General features: G+C 40.5%; 1 protein-coding gene across 1 annotated transcript; it reads right to left on the reverse strand.

The window, feature by feature from the left end:
* Window positions 1-1,713: 1,713 nt before the first annotated feature.
* LOC148062074 (cilia- and flagella-associated protein 206-like) lies at window positions 1,714-9,629 on the reverse strand. The gene is made up of 11 exons (XM_087812790.1): window positions 9,561-9,629; window positions 8,233-8,323; window positions 7,971-8,159; window positions 7,100-7,267; window positions 5,895-6,118; window positions 5,322-5,441; window positions 5,051-5,249; window positions 3,691-3,831; window positions 3,423-3,610; window positions 2,783-2,917; window positions 1,714-2,699 (listed from the first exon to the last, which is right to left on the reverse strand). The coding sequence occupies exons 1-11, from the start codon at window positions 9,561-9,563 to the stop codon at window positions 2,478-2,480; spliced, it is 1,680 nt and encodes a 559-aa protein (XP_087668916.1). The 5' UTR covers window positions 9,564-9,629; the 3' UTR covers window positions 1,714-2,477.
* Window positions 9,630-14,514: the final 4,885 nt, after the last annotated feature.

Genomic DNA, 14,514 nt, shown 5'->3' on the forward strand with positions numbered 1-14,514 from the left:
TCACCTGGAGTCGCCTGGAAGCACTGTGAGGATCCTTTTCCTGGATCTAAGCAGTGCTTTCAACACCATCAGGTCAGACATCCTGAGGGACAAGCTGGAGCTGTCTGGAGCGGACACTCACCTCACGGACTGGATTGTGGACTACCTCACCAACCGTCCACAGTTCGTGAGGACCCGGGATGGTGTTTCGAAGACTGTACTGTGCAGTGTAGGGGTCCCCCAGGGAACAGTGTTGGCACCGTTCCTCTTTTCACTGTACACTGCAGACTTCCAACACCTTTCTCCCACCAGTCACCTGCAGAAGTTCTCGGACGACCCCGCCATTGTCGGCCTCATTAAGGACGGGGATGACGGGTCGTACCGAGGACTTGTCTAGGACTTTGCTGACTGGTGCCTGGAAAACCACCTCCAGATCAACTCCAACAAAACTAAGGAGTTGATTGTGGATTTCCGGCGGTGTCCCTCCATCTCCCCCTCACCACTGAACATCCGGGGACAGGACATTGAGATTGTCACGTCTTACAAGTTCCTGGGTGTTCACCTCAACAACCGCCTGGACTGGGTGGATAACACTGCTGCTCTTTATAAAAAAGGGCGGAGTAGACTCTACCTGCTCCGGAGGTTGAGGTCGTTTGGTGTTCGGGGGCCACTCCTGAAGTCATTCTATGACTCAGTGGTGGCCTCTGCCATCTTCAACAGTGTGGTCTGCTGGGGGAGCAGCATGACAGCAAAGGATAGGGCTAAACTGGACAGCCTTATTAAGAAGGCCGGTTACGTCCTAGGGCGCCCCCTGGATCCTCTGGAGGAAGTGACTGGAAGGAGGATACGGAGCAAGCTGGGCTCCATGAGGAGGAACTTGTCTCACCCTCTCCAGCACACACTGAGGGCATTGAGGAGCTCCATCAGTGATAGGATGCTCCATCCCCGGTGTGTGAGGGAGAGGTACTGCAGGTCCTTCCTCCCTACTGCCATCAGACTCCACAATAACAACACAGCCAGATAATTATCTAACTGCACCTTCTTGTTATTTTTGTAAATATGATTAAAAGTGTATATAATATAGTACAGATTTATTTTCTATTCTATTTAGATTTTTTCTTTTCTTTTTAATATTTTATTTCTGGGTGTTTTATTTTTCTTCTAGTATACTGCTCTTGCTGTTTGTTAAAAAGAATTTCCCCTCGCGGGACAATAAAGGGATTCTGATTCTGATGATTCACATGGAGTCACACGTGGCAAAAAGTAGCTGAGATAGGGTCCAGCCCAATGTGTGAACCTTTTAGGGATTATGTGAAAGAAAGTAACTGAATGTTGAAAGTTCAATTTAAATTAAATTCTATTTTATAGGAAGGCTCAAATCAATAGAGTTATCGCAAGACACTTCACACTTTGAATAGAACTTCATAACAGCAGAGGAAAAGGTCCCAAGGAGTTAAGCCAAATCAGTCATTTAGGGACGAGTGGCAAGGTGTTTTTTTTTGTATCCACTTATTTTTTTTGTCATTGTTGTCAGTGTATTAACAAAGCTGTTGAGATCATTAGAGTTTATGACTAATTTGATACCAAAATACACTCAATCTAAGATATGACAACTGACCAGCAGAGGCACATTTCTTTCTGATGGAACAGTTTTTATTCAAAATTTGATGAAAACGGTTTAAACATGTGTTACCAATTGTACCTTTTATTCAATTAATATTCTTCTATATTTGGAGCCTCATTTGCTGGTAAATCCTGCTTTGCCCATCACAACTATGAGATAAACAATGAATCCCAGGCCCAGGGAGAATTTACAAACAGGACATTTCTGAGTTACAGAGAACATTAGTGACCATATTGCACAAAAGCAATCAATAAATATTGATAAGGCTTGCTTGACATACAAAGTGTAGTCAAAGCTCTGTATCCTGGGTGCTTATTGGCATTGTGTTTACATACGTGTTATTGAAAAGTTTGTAAATTACAGCTACTTTGTGGATTTTCACTTGCTGCGGGTGATCCTGGAATCTAAGCCCTGTGAAAAACGAGGGAACACTGTTTTTCAAATATGTACTACCTGCGGCTTTTTTCCACCAGAACATTTTTTCAGCCACAAATCTGCCACGGTTGTGTCCACATGCAAGTCCAATCCTTTGATCACGTCTTACATGTACAGGAAGCCTGACAGCACTGCAAACAGCTGCTTCTGTCCATCAAGCTGCTTGGTAAGATGGGAGTTTGACATGTGGATTGGGCTTCATCCATCCTCCACAGTAAAGAATTAAAAGAGTTTGTCATGTGACTTCTATTCTTCAGTGCCAGTTCTGGACACCTCCATATGTCGTCTCTGAGGAGATGGGGATAAATGTACGAACTAACCAAGTGGAACGAACGTTTACCTAAAACTAGGTGACTTATTCCCATGTCAGTTGCTCAACAGGTAAAGATGTACTGTCTCCTGCTTTTGGTTTATTTTTTGGGTGCTGGAGGGACTTGAATTATTCATCCACAGCTCTGGTCAGGTTAATCCTTTCCATTCCACCTTCTCTCCATCCTCTCAGGCCGGCCACGTAGACCTGGGGTTTGGGCACGTTGCTCTCGCCGTCTCGCTTCGTCTGACAGCCGCCGTCTTTGGGGAGCCATGTCTGTGTACAGTTTTCTCTTCGGACATGGCTCATTTTGGTCTGGGCGGTGTGTGTCGCGGCAGTGCGTAGGTCAGTCTGCAGTCAAAACGAGAGCGATTTCAACAGTTGGAAAACAACACAACTGACACAAAGTTTGCCGTCATGATAATGAGACACACCAGCTTGATAGCTTCCCGTCGTAGCTCCCATTCATTCCATTCATATGACTGATCGGGATAGTCCGTCTCGGTCGGGTGGGTGTCTGTCTGCGTGCCGACCTCACATTTGGCCGCAGCGTCCAAACTGTTTCTGAGCTGTAATTGTGAAATTGCAAGTTAGAAGAAATTTCCCAAAAACTGATGCAAACTATAACCATTTCTAACCATCTTCTCACCAGAACGTGTGGAGAAACAGACGTAAGGTATAAAGTATTCAGGGAATGTGCAGGTCATGTGATATAGTTTTCCCGATATATTTTCACATTTGCTTACCAATCAGGAAGCACTATCGCAACTATGTCCCATTGAGAGAAAATATAGATTTATATTTGTATTTACTTATTCCCGTCATGCACATCAAAAGCTTCCCTGAGTTGCTTTTATTTTCCCTTTAATCATCACTAGCACTGAGAGTTTGTACCATTAAAAAAGTATTTGAAAACACTGGCTGAAAAACAACATATTGATTCTTTCTAAAATAGCATCAGGAGCGAAAGGGCACCACAAATGCAACGTTTCACAAGAAGCTTTTTAAAGTGGAAGAGTGTTTTGATGCTTTGAACTAGAATAGAACTAACTAAAATGAATAAATGCTACTCACCTCTGTATAGGTACTAACATACTGTTCATGGAGTTTAAAGAGTCTGATCAGTTCAGGGCAGTTTTGGCTTTTTTCTTGCACAACTGAAATGAAGTAATCTGGCTGGCTAGAGAAGCTCAGAGCAGCTTCTTTGGACGAGAAAATGTAGAATTTCTTCTTATATCTGAAAATCCCTATGAATGGATTCCCTGCACGAAGAAGTTGTTTTATAGTCTGCATCAGTGATGGTGGGTTTGTATACAGTATATTAACAAGAGTTTACTCCTACCTGGAAGTAGAAAGCCATCACTATTTACCAGGGTGTACCCACAGAATCCATTATACTGTAAAGGCAGCTCATTGAAATACTCCGTCGTTCCAGGCAGGAGCCAGTCCTGGTCCTCCATCTCCTCTGGATCGATGCTCTCAGCTGTCGCATTTAAACGAACAGGTCAGCAAATGGGGCATAAAATCTGGCCGAGAATAGCAACCTTGTGTAAAAGCCTAAAGACTTGGCAACCCTATGCTAGGAAGGGACACTGTCTATTTTCTAATGCAAGAATGCTCCTTCCCAGATGCAACACTAATAGACTCAGGGACTTATCAATTCCTCGTGCTATTAGATTGTATTATTCTGAGTTTCTTTTTATTGAGTTTTGTTATTGTTTTTATGAAAATATCGTCTGTGTTGCTGTGTGCTGGAAAAACAATTTCCCGAAGAAGATCTCCAGAGGGAATATTAAAATTTACCTGTCTATCTAATGAGGTCATTTTTATACCAAGAATAAGAACACTTTCGTAGCTTAAGCCCTTCATTTACACTGCAGCAGACGTAAAGGGCTAAACAGGTCAACTAAGAGTATCTGGACCTGGGTCAAACGTGCTTGCAGGCATAGGTATTCATACATTAATCACTTTTTCTTTTTGTTTTTGGTAGCAACTATGCACAGCACCGCCCATGGAAATGTTCTCTATAGCTACTTATCCTAAGAACACGACTCCTCATCTATGGGGGTTCTGCTCTTCCTGTGGGTCAACACACAAGGTTCTCTCCTCTTCAAGTTAGAGGCCATGGATGGAATTAAACTGAACAGTTCTGTTCAATTCAGGCCTGGGTCATGGAATCATCCCAACTCATTACCATTGCACCACTTCATAGAGAAAAGACACCAAGATCTTCCGCTAATCCACAAACCCCTTCCAGGTCAAAACGACAACAAGAAACCCAGGCCAATAAAATAAAACGGTGCCCAAGCCACCTCAACATTTCCAGATCTTACTTTGTGCATTTACAAAAATCTCAAAAGGTCTTTGTCAGCTCACATTCAGTTCATCGTGTCCTGTCAATCAGTGATACTTTTCAGGTCTTTAATCTTTTTTGGGGGGAATTTGTTTTCTATCTCATCCGTCATGCCTTTCTATAAACAGCTTCCATCTACCTTTTTAATAAGGCTATTCCTTTCTTGAAAATTAAGCTTACTGTTGTTTGTGACATCCCTGCTAAGTTCCTTTTGTTTGCCTTCATTTCCATTTTATACTGATAAGTAGAATATAGGTTCAAGATCACTATAAGAAACATATAAGACGTAAAAAACACATAAGTTGTCCTTTAGAGAAAATGACAGTTACGTTTACAGCACGTCACATACCTGAACTTTCTTGCATTCTCCGAGTTTCTGTCTTAACCACATAACCCCCCAGTAGCATGTCTAGGTCGGCTGCAGAGAAAATCTGGGCTTGTGAGGAGAGGAAGGGCTGCAGGCCCAACATCACTGTGCCAGGTGTGTTGACCATCTCCGCCTCTTCCTGAAGTTCAGACCAAAGCTTTGACAGCTTTTTAAAGAGCGGCTGTATTGAAAATAATAATAATAATAAAAGGGCTTTAGCTCACAAAGACATTTAAGGTAACGGTTGACTTACAAAAACCGCTGCTGATGGAACACCTTTCTTGGACTGCACAGCTTCCTTTAGATGGTTCAGCAGTGACGAGAGCTCTGACACGATGTTCACGATGCTTTTTTCACTAACTTGAGCATCTGTCTAAAGAAACAAGACAATATGTCGTCAGATTGATATTTTCTATTAACCAAGTCTGACTCATGTTCATCTTTCAGCGAACAGGACGAGTTACATATTATTCATTTATGAGGTTGGTTACTTCTGGTGCATATGCAGCTTTGTTTGATTGGGTTTTGAATGTTGTTTGATGACATTGTTACTAACCCTAACTCCATTGATCATAGAGATATGAGTCGTTTACGTCAAAAAATATGAATACAGGAAATCTTAAAACCACAATACATAGCATTTTGACATGTTTGTCTAGATGACCCAGTGTCACATAACCAGAAGGCTGGTTAACATCAGTGGGTCACACACAGTGTTTTCATATGGAAACAACAAGAGTCTTCATCCTGCTTAGTACATTCAGTATTTGGAAATAAAGCGTTTTGTAGTTACACTTTTCTAAAATGCAAGGTTGAGATAACTCACCAACAGCAGCTTTAGAAATCCCTCGTACTGTCTGACATTGTAAAGAGCCTGTTTGAGTAACAACAGAAGAGCAGCGCCACCTTCAGACACATCCTTCACAGCATCACTGTTCAACATCTTCTCCAAAACAGCCGTGTACTTGGACACCAAAGTCAGAGAAGAGTTTATCTCCTGCCCGATATCTTCACTCGTGACTTTTGGAGGACTTTGGAGACTGGTAGGTACTGTCAACATGGATTCACACGTAACAAGTCAGTGAACCAGACGACCCACAGTTGATGTGAGACAGAATACATCTAATGTTGAAGTTCTCTTTACAAAAAAATGTTGGACTTCATTTATCCTAAAGTCAAAATTTCCGACATTTCCTACTCACCCTCATGTCGATTAATGGTTGAGATTATTTTTATTATTAGAGTAATCTGTTTCTTTTAGAGTAATAGACCAAAATGTATTTCGATGCTAATGAAGCAAATGGAGCTTAGTTGTCTTCATCTTCGTCCAAAAAGATACTTCAAATAACTCCATGGTGCTCGTCCATCGTGTATTGAAGCCTCGACATGAGAGAATGTTCTGGGGAAAAAGTCTGTATTTGTTTGTAGTGGAAGCTCCAGCTAAAAGTGAATCCTTATTAAAACCCATTGTGCATAAACTGCAAAAGATTTACAACAATGGCCTATTATCTTCCTTTAAGAACAAGCTTTAAATATTCACTTGTTTAATTACTTCTGGAAAATTCCTGTTATCGAGGCTTCCTTACAAGATGGACAATGATTTTCTGAGACTCCTGTGTTGTTCTCAGTATTATCTTTACCTTTAAAGTATATATTTTATTGAGTATTGTTTTGCACTTGTTTAAGCGCTTAGTGACCCTGGTCTGGAAAAGCGCTATATAAATACAAATTACTTACATACTTACTTACTTACATTACAAACAAGCACCATGAATGTTTTTAAGTTTATCTTTTTGAACGAAGATGAAGAAAACATTCACTGAGCTCCAGTTGCTACACTAGAATGAACTTAAATTGTTATGTATAACTCTAAATAGACCATATTACTCTAAACATAATCCCAACCCTTAGTCGACATGAGTGCGAGTAGAAAATAAGTGACATTTGGCAATAATGCATTAGTAATGACCATGACATAAATCTTTTGTGGTGTTCTTAAGGCAATGTCATGTCAAGCTGCGTGGTTCATACTCATTTCTTTAAGGCGAGCATCCACATCGACCTGTCCACAGACTTGGTTAAAAAAACGAACCCCCATGACGACCATGGCCAGCTCTTTCAGCTGCTGCTCCTTCTCGCTCCTTAAAAGCTTCATGAACATTTCCATGTTGGCTGAGGGGAAGACACTATCCAGGGCAGCTGGTGGAAGAAAAGAGAAGTAAAATGACCCGCTTTGTTAGTCGTTACACACGTGGTTGGAATTCACAAAAAATTAAGTATTAAGATTCTAAGTAAAAGTTAAAGCAACAATATGTAACACTTTGAAATTCTTACTTTTTTCTCATTTTCTAATACGATTGGTTTAATTCTGAGCATTCGTGACAACTAGAAGAACTCTCTGCACCACAGTACTGTCTGCATCAGGCATCATCAAATAAACAATGTAGTGTTTCTCGTGATTGTGAATTCATATTTTGACTCACTATGAAGGTTTGTGATAGATAGATAGATAGATAGATAGATAGATAGATAAGATAGATAAGATAGATAAGATAGATACGATAGATAGATAAGATTGATAAGATTGATAAGATATATAAGATAGATAAGATAGATTACATTATCTAAACAAAATCTAAATCTAATGTTCTTGTTGGTGTAGGTTAGCATCCCACCTCAGTAGCATAACCACCACCTCTATTTCAGTAAACTATCGTCTTCCACAGCGTATTTACTCTTCCACCCATCTTTCTCGCTCTCGTGTTTTCTGCTGAAGAGCCTCCAGGAGGTCATTTATACGTAAAGATCTATACATCAGCCACAGGCGTCAAAGCATGCGGAAAGTCTGGAAAGAACAGCACATTCGTCTTTACAAGTGAGATGGAGAATGAGAGAAGGTTACCTCTAACATCTTGCACTATGTCATTATCTGTTGGTGATTCTATCCCCGAGCTCAGCAGGATGTAAGTGATGATTTGTCCATACAGAGCATTCAATTCATCGCTGCTCGTGGCCTTGCTCTGAATGATTTCTGTGCTCACTGCTCTCACTCTGGAATCCTGTGCTTCACTGATCGACGCCACAACGTCACCTGTACATTCAGAGTAGACATGACTTTCTAATCGTGACCAAAATTGTATTTACACGTTCAGTTAGTGACTTACGCCGGGTTGTGTAGTTCCTTGTGAAATGAATTTGCATTTTGATGGTGTCCAGAGATGGATTCCGTGTTGGTGTGAGTTTTTCCAGAAACTGCTGTTGATAAAAAATACATGTATTGATGGGAAAATGTTAAATTAAAGGACGTTAATCAAATTTACAATTGCATCAATGCTGGTACTGTTTTTCTACTTCATGTGTGAGGAAGGAATTTGGAGAGTTGTCTCTGGGCCACCTCTGACCTTGAGGGTGTAAATGATCCAAGTGTGTTATTGTATGGAACCTTTGGAGCAAAATAACTTACAGCTTGTAGAACTGGGAGGGAGATGTAACAGCAGCCTGAACGATGTGTGCCTCAGAAAGGATTGGGACATAGTACTGTAAAAACGCTGGTTCTTTCTCATTGTAATTACAATTAAAATTTGTGTTTGAAGCAAGATCTGATTTATCATCATTGTATAAAGCATTCATTTTTTTTATCTTACATAAATATATAAAGAAGAAGTCAAACTGGATCTTCATGTGATTGTTCACTTTATAATTAATTTGCATTTAAAGTTCTACACTGATCTGCATCATGGTTCTATGATGGATCAGATTAAGTGTTTTACTTGAATCCACTGAAATGATGTTACAAACAAAACAACGTGGATGCAACCAAATTGCATCCACATTAAACAGTTTTCATATGAGAATGTCAAAAACAAAATGTAAGGCATGCTGACAACATTAGATTAATTGTAGAATCTACAGGCGCTGGGGATGAAAGGCCCCCCTTGCCCACCAGTGTCATAAAATACTAGCGCTCCAGGTTGTACTGTCTGGATGTTGACAGGAACCAGGCATTCTTTAAACCCATCCTGAGAAGGATCCAAATCCTGATCAGACAAGTGTGAAACGTCCCACACACTTGGAGAATAACCAACTAATGCCCACAGACATCTGAGGCAGATTGACGCAAAAAAAGTGGAAGTGAGGCACATTAGCCCCTTGCTTTATAAAGCGAGGTAGGCTCCACACATCTGGATGGTGACCTCATTTAACTATTTTGACAGCAGATTCAAACAATCAGGTTTTAATGTGTTTATCTTTAGCTGCTATAACTAACTAAACTGTTTATCTTAGCTGCTATAGGCTGAGAATGCTGGAGGAGTTTTAGACACCGAGCTCTTTATATCCTTCTTTTCTGCATTACATTCATCACCTGTGCAGTTTAAACCCACACCTTTCTGTTTAATGTCATTCTAATGGCTACTTTGTGGCCAAAAGAATGAATGCATGCAGATATGTCACAGTAATGTTGTGTTTTGAAAAAGACGACTTGTTTTCTCACCATTTTGACCAACGAGGCTCTTATTCACAGTAATTGTTTTCAACAATTTCATCACAAGAGCAAATTGTGTGCTGCAGTTTGAATAGTGTTCTTTCAATCTGTGACTGTTTTATACCCTTTGATGGCTTGTTCCTAAATCATACTGTTGTGGCCACAGATAGAACAAAGACATGAGATAATAAAGACATCAAGGACTCATTTTCAATGATGTCAGGAAATAAATGATCAATACTACTGTCAAAATATATTCTCTGAGAGCAAACGTTTGGTTTTCTTAGACAAATACATCTCTGTTTAAAAAATGACTAATTCTGCATCCTAACCCAGAAGTAATAATAATAATCTATATGATACATGTTTAGTCAAAACACCTTTCAAAACCCCCAAGGTCACTTTACAGGTACTAAAGGAAAACATTAATTTTTCTTCTACAGCGACTGCAGGCTCTACTCCTCTGGGTGCCGATGCAGTCGGAGGGCACAGCGATCTGAGATAATACTGTGCGTAACAGTATTATCTCTTAGACTCTAAACTGCTCAATAAAATTGCTTACAAAATAGCAAGTAGTAGTTCTCGGTGAAGGTTTCAGTGGGGGTGGCAACGTCATCAGGGAGCGAAAAGGGGGCTGAATACCAATACGAAAATTCAAATAAGTCTAATTTTGATAAGTATTCAATCCTTTGCTCAATCCTTTGTTGATGCACCTTTGACAGCATTGCAGCCTCAAGTCTTTTTAAATAGGATTCCAGAAGCTCAGCACATCTTTGGCCACTGTTGCCCATCTCTATTAAGATCCATCAGGCTCATTTTGAGATCCCTCCAGATAGTTGGATTGGGTTCAGTTCTGGGTTCTGGCAGGGTCACCAAAGAACATTTACAGAGTTGGTCTGATATGTGGATTGCCAAAGCAATCTTAGCGGTTGGTTTGAGTCAGGAAAACTGTCATCTGTTCAATGCAAGACAGCTCTGGCAGGGTCGGCATGATTGGTAGAAGTCCACTAGGGTCCAAGGCTGGAAGCAGCCAAGACAATCCTTCAGCAGCACAGAAGCTGATCCATCTTGTTGTTGGACAATCGGGCAGGAGCGCTGATAAAATAAAAAATCATTTTTAACCACTGGACGTGATCGCCTTTGAGCAACAGCTAAGGTGTTCCACCAGATAACATAATAATTACTCTCAAAACAGTGATCCTGGATAAAATCACTGTCATGGGAGGAAGGAATGGAGACAACCTCTGGAAGTAAGAAAGTAAAATTAAGGAGAAATACACTGAGCTGCAGGCTGAGTTACTCCTTACCTGTACTGTAATCCAAACACAAGAACATGTATACAGACATAAGATGAGAAAAGCCTGGATGAAATTTAATTAAAAAGCATCTAAATCAATCAAATTTACTGGAAGGAAGGAAATAAACATGTTGGTTGGGTAACTTAATGTTGGCATGGAAATTAGCCAAAATTGGAGTTATATACGAAAAATAAAAAATAATTTTCTGAATTATAACTGATGATATAACCATATAAAACCCAAATTGATCAATCATCTTCTGTAGACTTTAAACCAGACACAGAGAGGTGGACTGCTTTCCTTCCCTGTGAAGGTCTCGTCTAATAAGGGCCCACAGGTTCTCAATCGGGTTTAGGTCAGGTGAGGAAGGAGACCATGTCACTATTTCTTCATCTTTCCTTCTTTACTGGCTAGCCAAGCAGTGGAGTATTTGGATGCATGAGATGGAGCATTGTCCTGCATAAATATCATGGTCTTTTTTAATGATGCAGACTTTCTCCTGGACCACTGCTTGAAGAAAGTTTCTTCTAGAAACTGACAGTATGTTCGGGAGTTGAGTTTTAGTGCATCTTCAACCCTAAAGGGTCCAACCAGCTCATCTTTAATAATACCAGCCCACACCAGTACTCCGACTCAGGTGCCAACAAGGTGGATGTTGTAAATTCCTGTAGTCAGGAACGTTTGTTACGTTGTATGTTTCGGTTGGACCTATATTCAGGTGACACGATTGGAAAGTTGAGTCGACTCGTGGAAAGTTTGTCAATTCAATTCAATTTTCAATTCAATTTTATTTAAACTGTCTTATCATAACAAAGTTATCTCAAGACACTATACAGTTGAAATAAGACTATAGTTGATTAAGGAAAAATAGATCCCAGCAATTCAACAAAGAGCAAGAAGCGAAACACTGTACAGTGAGCAATGGCGAGGAAAAACTTCCTTTTAGAAGGCAGAAACCTCGAGCGGAACCTGACTCATTGTTGACGGCCTGCCGCTTTGACCGGCTGGGAGGAAGGATGGGGGGGTAGACAGATGGATAAGGAGAGGAGTGAGGGAAATTATAGGGAGAAAAAAAGAGGAGAGTATAGTAGAGTCCATGGAGGTGCTGGAGAGAACTCGGGATCTGATGACGTGGTGAAGATCCTGGATCAGCAGCAGCTCTGGAGGTGGAGCCCTGGGGCTCCGGGAGAAAAATAAAAAGGTGTGGGTTTAAAATGCACAGGTGATGAATGTAATGCAGAAAAGAAGGATATAAAGAGCTCGGTGTCTAAAACTCCTCCAGCATTCTCAGCCTATAGCAGCTAAGATAAACAGTTTAGTTAGTTATAGCAGCTAAAGATAAACAGTTAAGTTAGTTATAGGCTTTATCGAAAAGTAAGGTTTTAAGATTGTTTTTAAACATAGAGAGGGTGTCTGCCCTCCGGACTGAAGCCGGTAGTTGGTTCCACAGCAGAGGGTCTTGAAAACTGAAGGCCCTGGCTCCAAATCTACATTTAGAGATTTGTGGTATAACTAATAGATCAGAGTTTAAGGATCTTAAGGTTGTTAGATTGGAAATTATTCTACACTATACGTATACGCCATAAGTTAAATTAATGCTAAAAAGATGATCAAAATATAGAGTATAAAATACTAGCCTCATCTAAGAGCTTAAACGTTTAATTATACATTCACAACCAACATTTTACTTTCATACTGATATACACTGTCTCAAGGGTAGCTTGAAACAGACTAGAGATTATTCAGCGATTTAATGAAGGACTGTCTGTCTGCTCTGTTCACACCTGTGGACGTGAAACAAAAGGGCAACACGGAACACACCCAAAAGAGGGGGGCTGGAAGACAAAGGAATCTGCCCACACAACAGGGAAGCAAGGATGTTGCTCTCCAGGTGACTCGAGACAGGAACTAACATCAAAGAACCACTGCCCCGGAACAGACGCGCCCTGGACAGGAAACTTTCCCTTAAATATAGAGAAGACCCATAACCCAGGACCGTCTTTCCCGGAGCTATCGACCTGTACAGCTACCGGCAAAGAGCGAGTCCGATCGATCGTATGTTTGTTTGTTTTGAAGCGGTGAATTAACGACCGTACACTCTGAATTGATCCTTTTTTCTCCATAAAGCAAAGTATTAAGACCCGGAGGTGACGTCGTGTTGGAGCGACGGAAACGGACTCCGGTTTTATCCGTTTTAAGGTCCTAGAGGGTTGGTAAGTTTGGATTAAATCTTTAATGTATGTTGGTGCTAGACCATGTAAGGCTTTATAGGTTAGGAGAAGGATTTTAAATTGTATTCCAAATTCTACAGGAAGCCAATGTAGGGAAGACAGCACAGGGGAAATGTGTTCGCGCCTCTTAGTCTTAGTCAGGACACGAGCTGCAGAGTTCTGAATGAGCTGAAGAGTTCTGAGAGACTTTTTAGAACATCCTGACAGAAGAGAGTTACAATAGTCCAGCCTGGAGGTAACAAAAGCATGGATGAGCTTCTCAGCAGCATCTAAAGGAAGGAAGTGCCTGATTTTTGAAATGTTACGAAGGTGGAAGTAAGCAGTCCGTGAGATTTGTTTTATGTGTGAGTTAAATGATAAATCCTCATCAAAGCATACACCCAGATTCTTTACAGTGGTGCTAGTAGCAGGAGCAAGTCCATTATGTAAAGCTAGATCATTAGTTAAAGATTGTCTGAGATGTTGCGGACCAACTAGTAAAACCTCAGTCTTTTCCGAGTTCAGTAGGAGGACGTTTTTGGTCATCCAGGACTTGATATCTGTAATACAGGACTGTAGTTGTGTTAGCTGATTTCTTTCATCTGGCTTCATGGACAAGTAGAGTTGGGTGTCATCAGCATAACAGTGAAAGTTTATAGAGTGTCTTCTGATCAAGTCCCCTAGTGGGAGCATATAGATTGTGAATAGTATTGGACCAAGAACAGAAGCTTGTGGGACACCATAGCTGACCTTAGTCTGTGTCGATGAGAGGTGGTTGACATGTACATAGTGCGTTCTATCCGACAGGTTAGATTTAAACCAGTTAAGAGCAGTTCCATGAATGCCTATATGGTTTTCTAGCCTCTGTATAAGGATTTGGTGGTCGACAGTGTCAAATGCAGCACTGAGATCTAGAAGAACAAGAACTGAAACATGGCCCTGATCAGAGGCCATCAGTAGGTCGTTACTTACTTTTACCAGGGCGGTCTCTGTGCTGTGGTGTTCCCTAAAATCAGACTGAAACACCTCGAAATGATCATTGTCCTGGAGATAATCACAGAGCTGACTTGTTACCACTTTCTCCAGAAGTTTTGAAATGAAGACAAGATTTGAGATCGGCCTATAGTTAGTGAGAACCTCTGGATCAAGAGTGGGTTTTTTAAGCAGAGGTTTAATTACTGCAACTTTAAAAATCTGAGGCACATAGCCTGATGTTATTGACAAGTTAATAATGTCAAGTATAAAAGTGCTAAGTAAGGGGAACAGTTTTCTTTTGTTTTTTTTGGTGTATCTGTATTTGTGTCTTTAGTTTTTTTTTGTGTCTTGTATTTTGAAACAAGATTTGTGGAATATATGTTAGGCTTTGTGACCCTGGTCTGGAAAAGCGCTATACAAATAAAAATTACTTACTTACTTACTTCTTTGTATAACACATATTATAATTATTATAATAAT

This window comes from Callionymus lyra, chromosome 17 (genome assembly GCF_982586985.1).
Source record: "Callionymus lyra chromosome 17, fCalLyr1.hap1.1, whole genome shotgun sequence".
NCBI classification, from domain to species: Eukaryota; Metazoa; Chordata; class Actinopteri; order Syngnathiformes; family Callionymidae; genus Callionymus; species Callionymus lyra.

Coding starts and splice junctions, on each gene's coding strand:
- LOC148062074 (XM_087812790.1), bottom strand. Junction 7,268..7,970: donor CATAGTGCAAGATGTTAGAG/GTAACCTTCTCT, acceptor TTCTTCCACCAG/CTGCCCTGGATAGTGTCTTC. Junction 2,700..2,782: donor GACGGGAAGCTATCAAGCTG/GTGTGTCTCATT, acceptor TTTTGACTGCAG/ACTGACCTACGCACTGCCGC.